The following is a 21,960-nucleotide window of genomic DNA, read 5'->3' on the forward strand; positions in this document are numbered from 1 at the left end:
TCATAGCTGTTGTCCAGCCATGGCGTGGCAGAAATGGAAACCATTTTTAAATAGAAGTTTTGCTCAGATGCTTAGGATGAACTCTTATTTTAACATGGAAAATATACTTTTATCATGTCCTGCAATGTGTAGACATGGTGTTGGAATTATCACACAATTATTATTAGGAACAAACTATCCTGAATTTAACATAAATGATATTCAAACTCAAATTAGTAGCATTTAACATTGAATAAAGCACATTATCAGCACATGAGGTGATCATTTTCATAGTAGTAATTGCTGTTGTTCAGTCCTGACGTCACAGAAATGGAAATCATTTCTAAAATACACTGTAAAAAAATCTGTTATTTAACTTTTTTTCTGGCAGCTGGGGTGCCAGAAAAAAAGTACAATAACAGCCATTAAATAAATAAAATTTACTGTAAAATAACAAACTTTAAATTACAGAAATTTACCAGAAATTTAAATTTAAGGAAATTTTTGTAATTTAACGTCTATTATTTTAGTGTAAATTTGAGAAATTTAAAGGCAGTTATTTTATGTTTTTTTTTTTTTTTCTGGATTTTTTTACAGTGTTGGAATTTTGCACAGATGCTTAGGATGAACTCTTATTACAACATGGAAAAGCCACCTTTTTATCTTGTGCTGCTGTGTGTAGTTAAGACATGGTGTTAGAATTTTTTATACAATTATCATTTAGAACAAACTGTCCTTTTCCCAGAGATGAGTTGCGCAGCATCTGCTGCGTAAAAACGTGCTGAATAAGTTGGCGCTCCACTGTGGCAACCCCAGATTAATGAAGGGACTAAGCCGTCAATCACGACGTCAAACTTACATTATATTCAAACTCACATAAGTAGCATTTAACACTGAATAAAGCACATAATCATCACCTAAGGTGATTATTTTAATAGTAGTTTAAGCTGTTTTTCAGTCATGACGTCACAGAAATGGAAACACAAAGTCTAAAACACACTGTAAAATAATCTGTTACTTTAAGTTTTATTTCCGGCAGCTGGGATGCTGAAAAAAAAAAAAAAAAAGTAAAATAACGGCCGTTAAATTACAAAAATAATTACTGTAAAATAACAAATAACAGAAGAAATTACAGAAATTTAACAGAAATTTATATTATTATGTCTATTATTTTACGGTACATTTCTGTAATTTAACGGCCATTTTTTTGCTTTTTTTTTCTGGGATTTGTTTCAAAGTGTAGGAATTTTGCACAGATGCTTAGGATGAACTCTTCTTTTAACATGGAAACGCTACCTTTTCATCTTATGCTATAGTGTATAGCTTGAACATCGTGTTAAAATTATCATCCAAGTATGATTTGAAACAAACTATCCCCAATTTAACATAAATGCTATTCAAACTCACATTAGCAGTATTTAACACTGAATAAAGCACATAATCAGCAACTGAGATGATTATTTTAATAGTAGTTTATCCTGTTGTTCAGCTATGGCTTTACAGAAATAGAAACCATTTCTAAAATAGAAATATTGCAAAGATAGTAAGGACGAACAATCCTTTAAACGTAGAAAAGCTACCTTGTATCTTGTGCTGCAGTGTGTAGTTAAGACATGGTGTTAGAATTATCATACAATTATCATTTGGAACAAACTATCCCCAATTTAACATAAATGCTATTTAAACTCACATTAGTAGCATTTACCATTGAATAAAGCACTGTCACGGTCGGTGAGGGAAAAAAAGGAGTGCAGACCCAATTGCAGAAAAATGAAGGAATATTTATTATAAACTACAAATAAAAATGAAAGGCAAAACAAAACTACCCCGAAGGGGAAAAACATTAATAAAAAGGCAAAAACAAACTTGACAGGGCTGGCAGGACAAAACAGGACTGGAGACAACAAGACAGAGTAATATTGACGACGAACTGACAAAGGACTGAAAACATGAGGGGGATTATAAAGCAAAAAAGTAAATTGAAACACAGGTGAACACAATTCACTAAATATGGGTTAACAAGGAGGGTGGGACTAGACAATAGACGGGAGAGCGCATGACACAGAGAGACAATACAAGCCATGCGCTCACATAACACAACACTGAAGCACACGACAAAAGCACGTGACCAATGTAAACACCGAGCCATGTGCTTTGACAAAAGACGCAAGACACGAGCACACGATGAATGAAAACACTCACCATGCGCTCACATATGCAGCATGCATGCTTCATCCCAGCGCCGACCAAAACCGAAACCAACAAGACTGAGACGCTGGGAATGAAACACCACGCTGCTGACAGACGAAAACACAAACACGAGTACAAGAGCGCACGCGTCTGAGGGACGCAGAGCGCGCGCGCGGCCGCGTCAAGCAGGAGCGCGCACACTCTACGTACACCCACGGCGGCGCGCGCTCACACAGAGACAGAAACAGGACCAGACATGAGAAGTGTCAGAGCTCTGCCACCAAAACAAGAATTTTCAAGACCAAAGTGGCAGAACCCTGACAAGCACATAATCAGCACCTGAGATGATCATTTCATAGTAGGTTATGCTGTTGTTCACAGAATTGGAATGGTGTTATAATTATTATACAATTATCATTTGAAACAAACTATTCGCAATTTAATAAAAAGTTCATGAATAAAGTGCTTGTCTTCATTTTCCTCCTGCAGTGCATCACTGTCAGTCTGTCTGTATCTACATTTATTCCCTCTCCCTGACTCACAACAACAGTACCTTTACGCACTCGGCTCACAGTGGTCAGTCCTACATAAAAGCAAGCTTTCTATTGTCAGCCTCATTCACTGCCATCACTAATGGACCGCTCGACCTCAGCGCAGTGACGGCTGAAGGTAATACGGCCTGTCCATCATCATCCTCCCCCCAATAGTCGCTCCTGTCCTCCTGGCTCCATCAGTGCAGGGTTTAATAGCAGGCCGCATGGGGCTCTGCCAGGGTAAACAAAGCCTTTTCCTCTCAGCCAGACTCCTTCAACAAGTCGCCCACATCCCACGCTCCCGTCTCATTCCTCTCGACGCTAAACTCGCAGTCTATCTCTCTCTCTCTTTCGCTCGGCTCTGTCGCTTTTCACCCCCTCAGCTTTGCTTGATTGTGCTGATGACCTCAATCAAAAGACAATTACCTAGGCGAGGGCAGGAGACAATTATCTCCCATCAATGCGAGATTGACCACACCTGAATGGAGACGGCCACCTTTTATTCCTGCGCCGAGGCGAGAGAGAAGAAAAAATAGCAGAAAAAAAAAGAACAAGCAAACTCTCAAAGACGGAGAGGCCGAGTGATGAGAGGGAGGCGAGCGTGAAATTTGTACCTGCAATGCTATCTGTTCTTAAACTAAGGTGGAATATTAAAAGCGGCGCCAGAGATTGCCTATTCGCTATGTGGCTGCAAATGAGGAGGATTGTGTTAGGTGCTGGATCCAGAATCGAAATGGAGGTTTTATCAAAGAGCTGCAAAAAGGACACTGATGAAAAAAAAAAAAAAGCCCAATGACTGATAAGGACTCCAGTAAGGTCAGAGAAGTGACGTAGGTGATGAATTTCTATGTTGACTGGTTAGTGCTGGTCTAATTGAAAAGTAAGCATACTTGCCTGTGTATGTACAATTAAAGTCAAAATTGTTAGCCCTCCTGTTAATTATTACTATTATTATTATTATTATTATTATTATTATATTTCCCAAAATAGGGCTACACAGTGGCTGTTTCTCAATATCAAGTACGCAAAGTTTGGACTCGTGTCCTTGGAAGTTCAGACTTGCCAAGCAAGACTTGCACAAGTCGGGTTCTTCTTCAAATGGAACGGCAGTGTTTATGACGTCACTTACCTCACCATGGATTCATCGGTTTCACTACATTGACAGTGAATCGTTTTATTTATGTAAAGTATGACCCTGTAATTAATATTATATTAATATTATAAATCTACATTTTTGATTTAAGAAAATGTACACATATTTATACAAATGAAGTAAAATGAGTTATTATACACAGACATGTGACTTTGATTATCAGATTTAAACTACAATGGTTTTTATACAAGTATATACACGATAAGAAATACAGATTACGTCAAACTATTTTGTAAACAAAGACAACAAATAATCTCATTTTATTTTATTTTATTTTATTTTAGTATTTTATTTTACTTTACTTTTTATCCTATTTTATTTTAGTACTTTATTTTACGTTAATTTATTTTGCTTTTTAATTTATTTTTCTTTTAATTTAATTTAATTTTGTTTTACTTTACTTTTTTTTTCATATTATTTTATTTTATTTTTATTTTTTTATTGCCCTTTGACTTCCAGGTTTGTTTTGACCTGTCTCATGTCAAACTAAATTAAGTTAAAATATTTAAATTATATATATTTTTCCTCACAATACTGACTTTTTACCTAATGATTGGTTAGTCATAATTCAATTCAATGCAATTCATCTTTATTTCTATAGCGCTTTTACAATCTAGATTGTAAAAGCGCTATAGAAATAAAAATGAATTGAATTATGACTAATCAACAGAACAATGTTGACTGGTTAGAACAGAAACTGTCCGTTAGATATTCCCAAGATTAATTACATATGTTTTAACTGCAATGGAGTGATGAGAAAACATATGCTGGAATAGTTGGTGATTCATTGCGCTGTGGCGACCTCTCAAATAGAGACCAAACAAAAGGGAAATGAATGAATGAATGAAATAAAAATATATAATATATAAAAAAAGAGCTGGTAGAGCCGAGACACGTGGGTGAAAGATACTTAAGGGGTAAAAAAGGAGGCAGATGGAGCTTTAAGTGAACACAGAGCACACAGATGTGACAAGACATCTATAAATAGTGAAGAAGATGGCAAACGTTGCACTGTGTGGCCCCAAATGATGGCTGTCGTGTGACATGTATTCATAGAAATCTATCAGTTCTTTTTTTCTTTTTATATTTCTGTCTATATAATTTGCTGCAGGATATTTTCACCGCACTAAAGATAAAAGTGAATAATAATAATAATAATAATAATAATAATAATAATAATAATAATAATAAATACAATTTAAAAAATATTGAAAACACTTTACTTCATAGAAGTAAGGTTTTATGTCCTTAAAATTTCAAGTAAAAATTATTAAAACTGTTATTTATTTATTAATTTATTTTACCTTATTTATTTGACTTTTTATTTTATTTAACTTTATTTTATTTTATTTTATTTATTCTATTCTTATTTATTTATTTTAAATTTTATTTTATTGCCCTGCAACTTGCAGGTTTGTTTTGATTCGTATCATGCAAAACTGAATTGCATTATTAAAATTATTACTTTTTTTCCCCACAATTCTGACTTTATCATCTCATAATTGATTAGTTATAATTTAGGCCAAACTGAATCTGCGGACATTATTTACCTTTTCGTGCTGAAGTTTTGTAAAAAAATCAGCAGATTTATGCAGAATTATTTTGGGAGTATGAAAATAATAATAATAATAATAAAAAATAAAAATGTTAAAAAAATTTTGAAAAATAAAATAATACCTTATTAACTTTTATTTAATGTTTACAATGCCAATCAAATTATATCTACTTATTTGGTCTCTCATATAATATATCTACTAAAAGAACTGTATTGTACATAAATCAATTTAACATATATATATTAAATATGAGAGAGAGAGAGAGAGAGAGAGAGATAAAGAGAGAGAGAGAGAGAGAGAGAGAGAGATAGACAGACAAACTCAGTTCTGATGGTAAAAAATAAGGTGCAAATAATAGCAAAATTATAACTTGCAATCGTAAGATATAAACTAGCAAAGCTTTAAAAAGTCAAGTGATACATGATAACAACACACTTCCATCCATGTTAAAAATAATCCCAGAAAACCATGTGAACAAAACCCACATCTGTGGTGTCAGTAAATATAGGCAAAAAGAACAGCATGTTCTTTCAGTACATCATTACATACTGTAGCTGTTAAGAAGAGAAATATGACAAAATACTAATGCAGTCACGCTGTGTGGCAGGGTGTGTTTATAAAATGTAATCCAAAACTTTTATAAGCTTTAATGAGTGTTTCAGTCAAATTAGCGTTCATAAAATGAGCAAACACTCTGTTTTTTACTCCATTCCTCTTCTCTAAACATCGGTAATTGTCTCTAAATAGCATGCAAAACTTTTATGATTTCCAACTAAATGAATATTTCTTCTCCACAAGTTACCACATGCAATCCAGCGCACAGCTTTCTCACCTTAATCAAGCTTCTATAAAGACTTTAAATAATATAATGCTTTTTCGTTTCTTAAAAGCATAAATCGCGACAGCAAATTTGGACAAACTTCAATAGCCTCCTCTAAATCCTATTTCTTACTGGATGAGATCTATGGATGAGAGAGATTAAAGTGTTTTGGGAGGATCGATGCGGTCTCCATTGCCAGGAGTGATAGAGAGGCACAGTCATTTCCAGAATAAGCGTGTAATGGAAAAACAGGGTGGGTGTAGGGGTTTGAAGGATAGATATCAGCCGGAAACTAATTTTAAAGTCCCTCTATTTATTCGTTTCTAAAATTAAATACACACAGTATGGCCATAATAGCATCTGACCAAGCAACTTAGAACTTTTTCGATCACTTTTGAACAGAAGTATAAGGGCAATCCAGAGTCGTTGTCAAAATAACAGGCAGGTGGTCACAAGGCAGACAGGAATAAACAAATAAACCAAGGTGAGGATCAAAAACACGGCACGACAAGGGAAACGCATTGTAGTATCACATAAACAGTAGACAAGACTCGGCAAGGAAGTGTGGATGTGCGCTGTATTAAATAGTGAGTGTAATCAGTCCTTGACAACCCTCCAGCGGTGTTTATGCAACCAGTCAGGATCAGGAACATGTGTGTGTGAGCGGAGTGCATGTATTAAGTTGTAGTCCATAAAACGGCAGATTTGTGGTCTGTTAGCGATTGTAAATGTTTTCCAGCGATCTGTGGAAATTAGATCGCTGGTAATCAAGACAAAAACTAGTTTAATTTGGCGAAGTAGGTAGTGCTGTTGCCTCACAGCAAGAAGGTCACTAGTTCAAGCCTCGGCTGGTTCAGTTAGCGCTTCTGTGTGGATTTAGCATGTTCTCCCCGTGTTAGCGTGAGTTTCCTCTGGTTTCCCCTAAGCTCCAAAGACATTGGTAACACACATACAAATAAATCAATGCTATAAGCATTGCTTATCTACATTAGATTTAACTAAACTAATGTAAACAAGTAATATGGCAAAAAAAAATATTAATAATAATAAAAAAAACGTGCTTTAAAACGTAGCGGTTCCCCCAAGTAATCGTTCAGTGTTTGTACAAACATTTGTCCCTGACACAGTGAAACTATTACAGTTTCTCAATCCTGCAGATAAAGAATATTCTGGATAAGTTGGCAGTTCATTCCACTGTGGCGACCCCTAATGAATCCAACCCAAGCTCATTCTGAAAACGTAGTCCTGTGGACATTTCTGGAGACAGCGGAATACGTCCCGTGAGGTACGTACGGCTGCATTTAATTTTTTCAAGCGAACGCTCCGGGGCGGTGTGACGCTGTTCCCTTTCGCGCTTGCCGGCCGACCGCTTACCTCCTTGTGGAGGGCTTTCCCGCTGCAACCCGTTTGTCCACTCAGCTCACCGTGTAACGTCGGCAAGCTCGAGATGCAGAGAGGAGGAGTTGACCACAGCGATCGATCGGTTTCGAGTCCGGGGAAGAGCAGTTCCAGCAATCAGGTAAGACAAAAACAGAATCCCAAAAATTAAGTGAACGAGTTTCATAACAGGGTGAGAACGCAGTGAAATCCGAAAACGCGGTAGAAAAAAAAAAAAATCAGGGCTTTTCTTTTTTTGGACGGCTTTTGTAAACTGTTGCTCGGGTTTAGGGGAAGCGAGCGGGCGGGTGGGTCAATCGGTAAAATTGGTTGGGTTCAGGGAAAGAGGAGGGCGGTCAGCCGATTGGCCGGTCGCGCAGTCAATCATCCGGTCAGTCGGACAGCGGCCTCTGGCGGGTTGACGCGAGAACAGCACGGGCGCGAACCGCACTCGCGAGAGACGTTCAAGATGAGAAAAATCACACAACAGCGGCCTCTCACGGACTCGCAAAAACAAAAACTGCAGCCGTACGTACCCGCCGGGACATACTCCGCGGTGTCCAGAAACGTCCGCGGGACTACGTTTCCACAATGAGCCTGGGTTGGATGAATCAAGGGACTGAGCAGAAGGAAAATGAATGAATGAATTTTGATCTCTTTCATCTGCAGGATTGAGAAACTGCAATACTTTCACTGTGTCAGGGACAAATATTAGTACAAACACTGAACGATAACTTGGGGGATTCGCTACTGCAGTAAAAGGGGTTGTGACTCCCAAATCTCCACAGTGCATGTGTACACGGCCCTGCGGACTAGTTTCAAAGCACACACACACCACATCTCTGTCCCCGCAGACCTCCCTCATAACCTAAATACAGTAGAACTCAATTGTTCCTCTATGACTAATGCCACCCACTGTAAGCATATACAGTGACACAGCACAGGAGATCAAGAGCAGTCCTTGGGGCCACACATGTATCATTTTGTCCGGAGTGGATACAGATCTAATCATTAAACAGTTTGCTTCCTATTACTGAACACATAAGCAAATTCCCTCATGAGGGGCTTGGCTGCAAACATCTAGTCTTACAATCCCAAGTGGAAAAAGTAAACTTTGTGCATGATACATTTCAGAATGGATGCTGACAAGTTGAGTCAAGGTCCCTGAGGTAGAAAAGCTACTGTGCACAATGACAGACACTATTAAAGTGTATAAAAGTAGACTTTAGGAGAGTTTTAACACAACAAAACAGAATAGCACAGCGTAGCATAACAACAAAACATAGCATTACAACACCATTTAGTACATGATATTTTTTTAAAGAACATAAAAACTGGAAATTATAATCATTAACTCATTTTATATCAATCAATCAACCCCTTTAAGTTTTTAACTTTGCTCAAGAACACCACAGATACATTTTAATTACACAATATTCATTCATTCATTCCTTTTCTTGTCGGCTTAGTCCCTTTATTAATCAGGGGTCGCCACAGCGGAATGAACCACCAACTTATCCAGCAAGTTTTTACGCAGTGGATGCCCTTTCAGCCGCAACCCATCTCTAGGAAACATCCACACACACACACACAAACACACACTCATACAATACGGACAATTTAGCCTACCCAATTCACCTGTACCACATGTCTTTGGACTGTGGGGGAAACTGGAGCACCTGGAGGAAACCCATGCGAACGCAGGGAGAACATGCAAACTCCACACAGAAACGCCAACTGAGCCTACGTTCGAACCAGCGACCTTCTTGCTGCAAGGCAACAGCACTACCTACTGCGCCACTGCTTCGCCCTTAATTGCACAATATCACATTTAAATAGTATAAATGAGCAATTTCACATGAGTAGCAGTGCGATATGGGTGTATATCAGCACTGGTGGGAGGCGTGCATTGGCTCGAGGCTTCAAGTCAAGTGCCTTAGTGTCCCACCAGTGATGATAAACAGCCATATTGCACTGCTACGGGTGTGATTTTTCGTTTATACCACAGTTCGACGGTATGGTTGTGTATGTAAAAAAAAGAAAATCAAAGACGAAGAGTCTCAAAAACCCTTTTGTATGTGGAACTACTTTCTTTCGCCATTCATTCACATCTGCAGATGGTCAGAAACTGTTGCTTTAAAAGACGTCACTTTAGAGCTAGCATTTGAATGGTTCTCTAGCGTAATGTCTAAAGAGATGACAAAACAAGTGATTTTGCTTACATTTTAAGATTATAAGGCTGAACAGCATGAAATGCCATCAGTCTACCGAGATTTCCCAGTATTTCTCTGTTGCATTCGGGAGATCACAATAATTAACCCCGAAAACGTCTAAGCGAAGCAAATGTTAGCAAATTACTATGGTATAAATACAGCTCTATAATAAACAAAAGAGGGAGATCAACTTAGAATGTCACTTGTTTTATAATGGTTTTATCAGCTTTAGTTTGAAATGCAAAATTAAATCCTGTAAGGATGCATTATGCAGTCACTGTCACCATCTTGTGGTGCAACCATCTATGCTTTGCTCAGTAAGAAAGGCTAACGGCAGCCGACACACTAAATCTTCAGAATTATAAATATTTAAAATAGGCACTATCCTTAAAAATAAACTGCATATTTGCAATCTAAACAACTACATTCTTGCTTAAAAAAAAGTCTCAAACGTACATTATGTTTTCCAGCAGCTGCAATATTTGTCAAACTGTAGTGAGTTTATTGATCTGCTGTCACTATGTGGGCGGAGTGATATACAAGGGTGAAGAGGCTGAACGAGTGCTCTTATTGCAAAATATCAGACAGCTATCAGCCAATCAGAATTGAGAACCAGACAGAACTGTTCTATATGCACAGTATTTAAGAACGTGTAACTATGATAACTGTAAAGGATTGAAACATAACCTTTATACTTATATTTAATGGTTATATCTCTACATACAGTTGAAGTCAGGATTATTAGCCCCCCTGAATTATTAGACCCCCTGTTATTTTTTTTTCCCAATTTGTTTAACGACAGGAAGATTTGAACACATTTCTAAACATATTTTTAATAACTCATCTCTAATAACTGATTCATTTGACCTATGTCATGATTACAGAAAATAATACTTTAGTAGATATTTTTAAGACACTTCTATACAGCTTAAAGTGACATTTAAAGGCTTAACTAGGTTAATTAGGTTAGCAGGTTAAGATAATTAGGCAAGTTATTGTATAACGATGGTTTGTTCTGTAGACTATTGAAAACAAATATAGCTTAAAGGAACTAATAATTTTGACCTTAAATGGTTTAAAGAAAAATAAAAACTGCTTTTCTTCTATTCGAAATAAAACAGAAAATAAGACTTTTACCAGAAGAAAAATAAATAAATAAATAAATAAATCAGACATACTCTGAAAATGTCCTTGCTCTTCTAAACCTCATTTAGGAAGTATTTAAAAAAAAAATAGCTAAATAAAAGCTAATAATTCTGACTTAAACTGTACATCCATTCTTTTTTAAGCAAATATTGACATACAGATAGTGATTGTAATAAGTTGAAGAATAAATGTCCCTAATATTAAAACAAATAAAAGCTAAATTACAGTTAGAAATTGCTACTGTATGTTCAGAGGAGTGAAGGTGTTTCTGCAGAAAGTCTGCTTATTAACACCTGTGTGGATTTGTATTTATTTTACCACCCTACTGCCTCCAGCTTTGTTGCTAATTACCGGAAAGCTATCAAAATGATACTGTAATATGTTTGGGTAAACAACAAGAAGCCTACATACATTCAAACTTTTAAATTGTTTTATATTGTTCTTATTATCATAAAAACATAAAGAACATAAATTTGAAAAAACTTCATTTTGCACATAAGAAAAGCGCAGAGCATGATGCAATGTGATAAGATTTATTTTTTTTAAATAACATCCATGAATAAAGGTAGGCGTTTTATCCATCTAAATGAAAACCTAAATCAAAGCGATTAATTATCCAAATAGCAATTAGCTTTGGCACTAATTAATATTAATAATTGGAATAAACAGTTCTTCTGCCAAGTCATTTATTTAATTTGATGATTGTTTGTTGTTGCTGGGCAACATTGCTGTATGGCTTGTTAATACAAACCACTTCAAAAGTGTTTTAATGAACGCAATGCAGTGTCAGCCCTGTTTCGTCAAATCATTCAAGTAGAGACTTCAGTATCACAAAAACAAGTCTGTATATTGCAGATGTGGTAAGTCATGAGTACAGTGCTTTCCTTAAAGGTTTAGTTAATTAAAATAAGTAAATACAAATTAAAATGCACACATTATTTACTTTCCTTTTTCCATGAAACACGAAAGAAGATATTTGGAAAAAAATGATACAAAGCGGTAACCATTGACTTCCATAGTATGAAAAACAAAAACTATGAAAGGTAATGGTTACACATTTCTAGCATTTGTGTGTGTGTGTGTGTGTGTGTGTGTGTGTGTGTGTGTGTGTGTGTGTGTGTGTGTGTGTGTGTGTGTGTGTTCAAAAGAAAAAAAGGGAATTCAACAGGTTTGTGAAGACTGAAAGATGAGTAAATGATGACCTTGACTTCCATAATAAGAAAAACAAATACAATGGAAGCAAATTGTTACAGGTTTCTAGTCTTTTTCAAAATAACTTATTTTGTGTTCAACAAAAAAAAAAAAAAAAAAAAAAAGGAACCCAAACAGGTTTGTGACAACAAAGGTGAGTGAATGATGACCATTGACTTACATAGTAAGAAAACAAAAAACACTATGGAAGTCGATGGTTAAAGAGTTCAAGCAATTTCTTTTTTTTTTTCAAAATTACTTATTTTGTGTTCGAAAGGAAAAAAAAAAAAAAGAACTCAAACTGGCTCATAAAGACTGAAAGGGGATTAAGTGATGACCATCAACCTTCATAATAATAAAGAGCTTAGAATGACCAAGAGGCGACACTCAATAGAATGTTACTTTGCAACAGCAGCGCCCAGCAACAGCCCTGGATTCTGCCATTTTGGAGTGAAACCGGTCAGCTGTCCATTAGATCTTATTGCCGTCGCGAAGGCAAGCAGCTGCTTTGCTTTTTATTTATTTATTTATTTATTTATTTACAAAGTGCATTAAAGCTGAGATACAACCTGAAAGACGACAATACAACACTTACTACCACAATCATCAGCTCTTTTAATAGTTTATTTTACAAACTTATATGCTGTCCTTCTATTGGAATTTTCATTACAAAATGGCCACATCACCATCTAGTGGCTGTTTCCAAAATCGCACTAGAGTGTTGCCTCTTGGTAATTCTATGCTCTTTGATAATCATAATAAAAAAATAAAAAAATAAATCATGGAAGTCAATAGTTAAAGGCGTCCAGCATTTTTTTTTTCAAAATAACTTGTATTGTGTTCTATAGCAAAAAAAAAAAAAAAAAGTAAATTATGTTCATTGACTTCCATAGTAAAAAAAAAAAAAAAAAAACTATTAAAGTAAATTTATTACAGGTTTCCAGCATTTTTAAATTATCTCATTTTGTGTTAAAAATAAAATAAAACATAAAATAAATAATTAATTAATAAGGAACACAAACAGGTTTCTGATGACTGAAAGATAAGTAAATTATGACCAATAACTTTCATAGTAAGAAAAAACAACACTACTAAAGTAAATGGTTACAGGTTTCCTGCATTTTTTTTTTATTTCTTATTTTGTGTTCAAAAGGGTAAAAAAAGCAACTCATACAACTTTGTGACAAGTGAAATGTGAGTAAAGCATGACCATTGGTTTATATAGTAAAAAAAAAAAATACTATGAAAGAAAATGGATACAAGTTTGCAGCATTTTTCAAAATATCTTATTTTGTGTTCAGAAGAAAAAAAAGGAACTTTGTGACAAGTGTAAGGTGAGCAAACAATGACATAATTGTCATTTTTTTAAGTAAACTATCCCTTTAAATGTTTTGTTTAGCTCAGTATGGTGGCAGTAAACAAGAGAAATGTCTTCGCTGTCAAGCAGAAGCCCAAAATAGACACAATTAAGCAGCCGCAGAGGACGGATGACTGGAGAATGTCCTTCCCATTTGATGACAACCTAATGACTTCTACTTATCATAAGAGGAAGAGCAGGAGATTGCAGTGTCATACTTGCTGGAACCAACGGCACGCGGCCACAAGTGTCACACCAGCAGATTCATTAGTGTTAAACATCATTACAGGGCACGACGTTTATCTGCAGGCTTTTGCCTATTCATCACCATTCTTAATGCCATCATCATCATCATCATTACGGCAATTATATTCCATAACCATAACAATTACCATCTATAGCCAAGCAATCAATAATAAAGGTGCACGGCGGCGCCATCAGGTAAAAAAGTATGTGCCTTTCGAAATAAGTCTGACTTTGTGACCCACACATATTGATGTTTTTATTTTTGAACCTTCCAAAGGCATTTAGAACATAGGTGGGTCCTGGAAATAGAAATGTGTGAGGCGAATTCAAAGCAAACGGTCTGGGATTGAAGTGCTCGGGTCTGTCTCCTGAGAGAAGCTGTGCGGGTGAGGAAATGGCTAGATTCAGACGGAATAAAAGAGAAGGAGGCTTTGGTCTTCTATTGAATGTGCCAGCTCACTTACATTCAGCGGAGAACGCTGGGAAGCAGGTATATGCAAACATTCACCTCAAACAGCTGAACAACAGCTAGCCTTTATCTCCTGGGCGCACGCAGCTGCTTAACAGCCTTCCGTTGATTTGAAGAGAATCACATCAGGGTCCAAACCTGTTGAAAATGAAAAAGGGATGTTTAATTTCATGTGGATCATTTTCCATGAGCATTCTTAAAAACGGTGAGTTGTTTTAACAAAACTTTGGGTCAAATGTTGGTAAACCTAACCATAAAGTTAGCTATAGGAATAGTTCACCCAAAACATTGAAAGCTATGCTATCATTGACTCATCAATTCAGTTAATTCATTCATTCGGCTCAATCCCTTATTTATCAGGGGTCACCTCAGCGGAAGGAACCTACAATTATTTTATGCAGAGGATGCCCTTTCAGTCACAACCCATCACAGGGAAACACCCATACATTCATTCATTCACACCCTAAAGCTGCGGTCACACTAGAGCAGGGGTGCTCAACCCTTTTCCTAGAGAGCTACCTTCCTGCAGATTTCAGTTGCAAACCTTATCAAACACACCTGTTTGTAATTATCAAGTGCTGCTCAGGTCTTAATTAATTGTTTCGGGTGTGTTTGATCAAGGTTGGAGCTGAACTCTGTAGGAAGGTAGATCTCCAGGAACAGGGCTGAGCACCCCTGCACTAGAGTTTGTGTGTGCAAAATTCTGTCGTGCGGCGCTGCGAAAAGGGACGGGAATAAACAAGATTATTAGACATTTAAAAAAGCGAGCGATTGCTCCATGTTTTAAATTTCTGTCCAGAGGGGTCATGTTTTGATCCTCGGTTGGTTTTACGCAGTCAAGTGATGCAATTTCGCAGGTCAGAGTTCACCAAGCTTGAACTTTGCACCAAAGCAACCTGCGAAACTTAACGCATGACCCTGCGTTTCCGGTCTGATGCATTCGCGTGCAGGTGAATGGAAGTCTATGGGAGGAAAAGCCCAGTGTGACTGCAGCCAGTTTTGTTTATAGACCCAGGGCCTAATATGTTCTTAATCCAGTCCTGATTGCGATACGTATACAATTTAACCAGATGACTTAAATATTTATATTTAAAAGAATCTATCACTTTAGACTGGTTGGGAAGATTCTTTAGGTAAGTGAATCATGCAAAAAATTATCAACAATCTACAAGATTAGTGTCACAGATAGGCTCACTTACAAATGCACAGATATCAGGAACTATAAAAAATAGAATAAAAAATAAAAACAGCATGTATTTATTTACAAAAACACTCACAACATGCACTGGAGTGGTAACCATACAATATCAGCCAATGAACTAAACACACTCTATTTTAAATGCGCAAGACATGATTGAACTGATAACAAACAGGGGAGAAACACAGGTGGAATTCATGAAACTAATGAACGGTGGGAAAACTGAAGAAAGAAATCATATGACAATAACCAAAAGCACATGAAACCCAACTCATGACACAACAAACACATGGCACACAACACAATGAAGACACCAGACTGTGACACACACACTACCTGAGAATATTTTTTAGAAACCATCCAAGTTTTAGGAACAACAAATAATAACTTGACTTCTAGTTGATCATTTGGTATCAAAAGTGATTTATATGAAAGGCAAAGGCCTTTAGATTACACTTATTTTACCAAAATAAAATATGATCATGTCTTGATTTTTTATTATTTACTTAAAACAGTAAGGTCTGACTTTGCAAAACAAAAGACAGAAGTCTTGTCACATAACAGAAATAATGTACAGTATGGAATATAAAGTCATGGAGCAGTGGAAAAAAAAAATAATACTGTGCATGACAGCTTGGAAGACTGCATCCATGCATCACTGCAATGACTCAAACAACTTATTAATAAAGTCATCTGGGATGACAAAGAAAGCGTTCTTGCAGGACTCCCAGAGTTCATCAAGATTCTTTGGATTCATCTTCAGGGCCTCCTTCATCTTACCCCAGACATGCTCAATAATATTAACTTCTGGTGACTGGGGTGGCCAATCCTGGAGCACCTTAGCCTTCTTTGCTTTCAGGAACTTTTGATGTGGAGGCTGAAGTATGAGAAGGAGCGCTATCCTGATGAAGAATGTGCCCTCTCCTGTGGTTTGTTTTGTAATGGGGAGTACAAATGTCTTGATACCTCTCTTGATGCTGTTGATGTTGCCACTCACTCTGCAGATCTCTTGTATGCCCCCATACTGAATTTAACCCCAAACCATGACTTTTCCTTTACCAAACTTGACTGATTTTTGTGAGAATCTTGGATTCATACGGGTTCCAATAGGACTTCTGCAGTATTTGTGATGATTGGGCTGCAGTTCTGTCTAAATAGACCTTCTGGCACTTTTCCAAATGATCAGCTAGAAGTCAAGTTATTATTTGTTGCTCTTAATTCAGATCAATGACAAGACTTTTGTCAGGTAGTGTAGATAAATACAATAAAGAAAAAGAGACACACAAAAAAATAAGCAATGTTTTATTGTTTTGCAGGGAGTCTATGAGTATTCAGGTACAGCAATTGAATAGTCTAATGTAAAATAGCACTGTGTGGTCTTCATTGTATAAACAATTCAGCAAAATACAGGCAAATGCCTCAAAAAAAAAAAAAAAAAAAAAAAACATGCATATGATGAATTATAATACAGACTTAACATTGTATATACTGCAATGTGACTATTGTAAACTCAGTGCTAAAATAATATATTGTGCAGCCTAGAATTTGTTTCCCCATTATAAATGTCAATGGTTACATGTTTACAACATTCTTCAAACTATCTTCTTTTGTGTTCATATTCTGAAGAAACCAAAGACTTATTTTACATCTTATAAACGGAACTTTAAGAAATGCCTTAAAATGAAATGTTTAATTATTGATAGGGCAACTTGTGGTGCAGTGGCTAGCACAATTGTTACACAGCAAAAAGGTCGCTGGTTCAAGCCCCAGCTGGGTAAGTTGGCATTTCTGTGTGGAGTTTGCATGTTCTCCCCATGTTCTTGTGGGTGCTCCGGTTTCCCCCACAATTCCAAAAAACATGTGGTTCAGGTGAACTGGGTAAGCTAAAAATGTCTGTAGTGTATTTGTGTGATGAGTGTGTATGGATGTTTCCCAGTGATGGGTTGTAGCTGGAAGGGCATCCGTTGCATAAAACATATGTGGATAAGTTGGCGGTTCATTCTGCTGTGGCGACCCCATTATTAAAGGTACTAAGCTGAAAAAAAAATGAAGGAATGAATGAATGTTATTACAGAGGTGGACCGGCGGCTCAGTGGTTAGCAAGAAGGTTGCTGGTTCAAGTTCCGAGTGTGCCAGTTGGCTTTTCTGTGTGGAGTTTGCATCTTCTCCCCTTGTTCGAGTGAGTTTCCCCCGGGTTTTCCTGTTTCACCCACATATGATATGCACTATAGGTAAATTGGGTAAACAAAAATGGCCATAGTAGTGTGTGTGAGAATGTGAGTATGTGCATCCGCTGTGTAAAACATATGCCGCAATAGTTGGCGGTTCATTTTGCTGTGGCGACCCCTGATAAATAAGGGACTCTACCAATTTCATTTTATTATTTTTTTTGTTAATTTGTACTGATAAAATTGTATGTAAAATATGCACTTTATTTATTTTCTATTTATTTTAAAATCATACATAAATCATAACAGTATTATCTTAAGCTGGTGCTCTGTTGGTTAAAGCTGCAGTGCAGCTGGCGCTTGTGTCCCTGTGCATTGAACCGTGGCATTCATGTGGGTGATGCGAGTTTAAATCAATTTTTCTGTATTTCCAGATTTCATTCCTCCCTTTTCTCTCTCAAATCCTATCAATAAAAGTGGTGAAAAAGGGCATAAATAAACAAACACACTGCCTCTTAGTATTTGCCTCACATGCACACGTCTCAATGTGTGTTAGTTTATTGCATAGATAAAAAAGACACCTTGATTTTACTGCGGTGACCCCAAAAAACTGTTTGCATTTGGAACGCTATTAAGTGAAAATCTCATTGTATTAAAAGCATCAAAGCGATCTATCTGTTTTTTTTTTTACAATGAATGACACTAGCTTAGATAAAGCAATGGCACTTGCATTAAGTGTCCTAATGGATTTTTGGACTCACAGCTCAACAACTGAGCAGGGTTGTGATTAGTTTAGTGGATAAATGTTTCTATTTCTTCCTATTGCACGTTGCCTGAAGAGTTAGCCAACCTAAACACGGCTGTCAGAGAATTTCTATTATTCTTATTCCAGTACAAATGTAGAAATAATTGTAGGCCAATTTCCCCTGGGTGAACATGTTTTTAATTATGTTAAAATCGGATGCAATCTTGCAATAATCATCACACATCATCTGTCTGCGGTAGACGAGACAGACCAGTGAGCTCTCTCTCTCTCTCTCTCTCTCTCTCTCTCTCTCTCTCTCTCCCTCTCTCGCTCTCTCTCACTCAGTAATGCAGAATTTGTCGAGTTTAAGCACACAATTGAACTCAACTCTCTCAGGATGCTTCAACACTCATGGGTGAGAATTACATGGACTGGGAGATAAGACAAACTGCGGCATAACACATTATCAATGCCAAAGGCTGTCTGTGCAAGCAGATTAGCATACAGCCATCAGCAGCTCGGTGAATAAAACACACATCACATGGTGCCTTACGACACAGCAACAGGACAGACTAGCTGCGAAAAACCTATTGTGTTAAAATAAATGACAATATCCCTTTTGGAAAGAGGTTGTGATGTTGAAATGTCATTGAAATAAATGCATGTTACAATCGATAATTGTAAGTTATAAACAAGGATGAACTTTCACTTAATAGGAAAAGTTAGCTAGCTCTCTGCAACTTTCACATGGTCACATGCCTTTACAAGCTAAGCAGGGGTGCACCTGGTCAGTACCTGGATGGGAGACCGCATGGGAAAGCTAGGTTGCTGCCAGAAGTGGTGTTAGTGAGACCAGCAGGGGTGCTCAACCTGCGGTCTTTTGTGGGTCCTAACGCCCCAGTATAGTAAAGGGGACACTATAATGCCCAGTAAGCACCATCTTTCTGATGAGACGTTACATTGAAGTCTCTCTGTTACATAACGACTCTCTGTGGTCGTTAAAAATCCCAGGATGTCCTTACAAAAAGAGTAGAGGTTTAACCCCGGCATCCTGGCCAAATTTGCTCACTAGCCTCTATCCATCATGGCCTCCTAACCATATCATAATTGGTTTCATTACTGACTCCTCTTCACCAATCAGTAGGTGTGTGCTTTGCGGTTTGGCGCAATATGGCTGTCGTGTCATCCAGGTGAATAATGCACAGTGGTGGTGGATGAGGAGATTCTCCCAAGTGCTTTGAGTTTCTAGAAAGCGCTATAAAAATCTAAGTAATTATTATTATTATTATTATTATTATTATTAAACCAGGCTCATTGCGAATAAGTACCCCTCTATACATTTCTTGAGAGTCTAAAATACGTGCCAGGAGGTACTTTTTTTTTGCAGCTTTTGTTTTCGCAAATCTACCAGGGTCCACTGTGTATGCTTTTTCAGATCTGTTATTTTTATTTTTGAGCTTTTGTTTTTGTTTCTCCTGCTTTCAGGAATCGTTCTTCATTGGACTGGAACCCTGTCAAGGTCGACTCCGCTCTGCCTCCCAAAAGCCATTAGGCACAATGGTAACAGTGGTAACGCAAAAAGAAACAGCAGTTGACGGCGGCATCATACTGCCCCCTAGCATTCGTTTCAATTTGTAATACGTCCCTCTGGCTACATAATCAAAACTCTCCAGAAATGTATACGGGGGTACATATCCAAAATGAGCCTGTGTTGCATTAAGTGTGGCAAATGTATTTATGTAAAAATGAAACAGCAAACTTGTTTAGAAATGTACATTTCATGTAGAAATATAAAACATCATATTAGTTGATATACAGCATCTATATCAACAGTATGCATAGTATATACATGTATTGATATACAGCATGATAGGTAAATTGTATCATTTTTATTAGATTTTACTTGTTTGTTTTTTAATCTTGCTTTCCACATTAGATAAAACCTTTGTTAAAATATATTTCCTTTTTTATGTTTTTCTGGTCGTGCTTCAGCTATCTATACTGTAAATCCCCTCAGACTCTAAAGGGTTAAATGATTCAAGCATCTTGCTGACAGATGAGCAATACCTAGAAACCCTGTGGTTTTTGAAGCATGAAGATTTAAATAGACAGTAAACCACATGGGTTCCACATGAGCATGTTCAAAATTGCATGTGCATCTTAAGCTCGTGTATTTATTTATTTATTATTATACATTTTTCAAGTGTTGGAGATAATCTAATGTGTCATCAAATATGTGTTGTTCTAAATATGCCTGGCAAGATGTTTGTTTTGGTTATTTTTACATAATTTTCTGTTTATTATTATTATTATTATTATTATTATTATTTATAAATTGTGTGTTTCAGACCTCTTGGACAGGTCACCCTTGTAAATGAGATCTTGATCTCAATGGGTTTTTATCTGGTTGAATAAAGAAACACACATATATATATATATATATATATATATATATATATATATATATATATATATATATATATATATATATATATATATATATATATATATATATGTGTATACATATATATATATTTATATATGAACTGTGACACGTTCCAAAAATAGTTGGGACAGGAGCAGTTTAGTGCTAGTAATCAGGTAAATTAGTTAAATAATGATGTGATTTGAAACAGGTGATGTCAACAGGTGATCGTAATTATGATTTGCTACAAAAGCAGCATCCAAGAAAGTTCTAGGAGCAAAGATGGGGCGAAGATTGCCAGTTTGCCAACAAAAACATGAGCAAATTATTGAAATGTTTAAAAACAATGTTCTTCAAAGAACGAAAAAAAGCCATTTGGATATTTCACCTTCAACAGTGCATAATATAATTAAAAGATTCAAGGAATCTGAAGGGATTTCAGTGCATAAAGGACAAGGACTGAACCCTAAGCTGAATAACTGTGAACTCCGATCTCTCAGGCGGCACTACATCACAAATCCTCATTCATCTATAAGCAATATCAACATGTGTGCTCAGAACTACTTTAGCAAACCTTTGTCAAGTAGCACAATGCATAGTTACATCCACAAACGCCAGTTAAAACTGTTTTGTGGCTACAGGAAGCCCTATGTTAACGGTGTCCAGAAGTGCTTTGCGGTTTGGCGCAATATGGCTGTCGTGTCATCCAGGTGAATAATGCACAGTGGTGGTGGATGAGGAGATTCTCCCAAGTGCTTTGAGTTTCTAGAAAGCGCTATAAAAATCTAAGTAATTATTATTATTATTATTATTATTATTATTAAACCAGGCTCATTGCGAATAAGTACCCCTCTATACATTTCTTGAGAGTCTAAAATACGTGCCAGGAGGTACTTTTTTTTTGCAGCTTTTGTTTTCGCAAATCTACCAGGGTCCACTGTGTATGCTTTTTCAGATCTGTTATTTTTATTTTTGAGCTTTTGTTTTTGTTTCTCCTGCTTTCAGGAATCGTTCTTCATTGGACTGGAACCCTGTCAAGGTCGACTCCGCTCTGCCTCCCAAAAGCCATTAGGCACAATGGTAACAGTGGTAACGCAAAAAGAAACAGCAGTTGACGGCGGCATCATACTGCCCCCTAGCATTCGTTTCAATTTGTAATACGTCCCTCTGGCTACATAATCAAAACTCTCCAGA

General features: G+C 36.7%; 1 protein-coding gene across 10 annotated transcripts in view; it reads right to left on the reverse strand.

Moving 5' to 3' along the window:
• Nucleotides 1-21,960, reverse strand: part of cntn5 (contactin 5) — a 444,462-nt gene that overhangs the window by 339,699 nt on the left and 82,803 nt on the right. For 5 of the 10 annotated variants that reach the window (XR_012393602.1, XM_073928906.1, XM_073928905.1 and 2 more), the window contains exon 2: nucleotides 14,226-14,368. The exons of 2 other annotated variants lie outside the window; for them this stretch is intronic. Coding sequence is in view for 4 of the 8 variants with exons in the window: in XM_073928906.1 (XP_073785007.1) it covers nucleotides 14,226-14,227 (2 nt within the window). In the remaining 4 variants the exon portion in view is untranslated. The remainder of the gene's footprint in view (nucleotides 1-14,225; nucleotides 14,369-21,960) is intronic. 3 more of the 10 variants (XM_073928911.1, XM_073928907.1, XM_073928908.1) reach the window with 1 other exon arrangement.

The sequence above is a fragment of the Danio rerio genome, chromosome 18, assembly GCF_049306965.1.
Source record: "Danio rerio strain Tuebingen ecotype United States chromosome 18, GRCz12tu, whole genome shotgun sequence".
Lineage (NCBI taxonomy): Eukaryota > Metazoa > Chordata > Actinopteri > Cypriniformes > Danionidae > Danio > Danio rerio.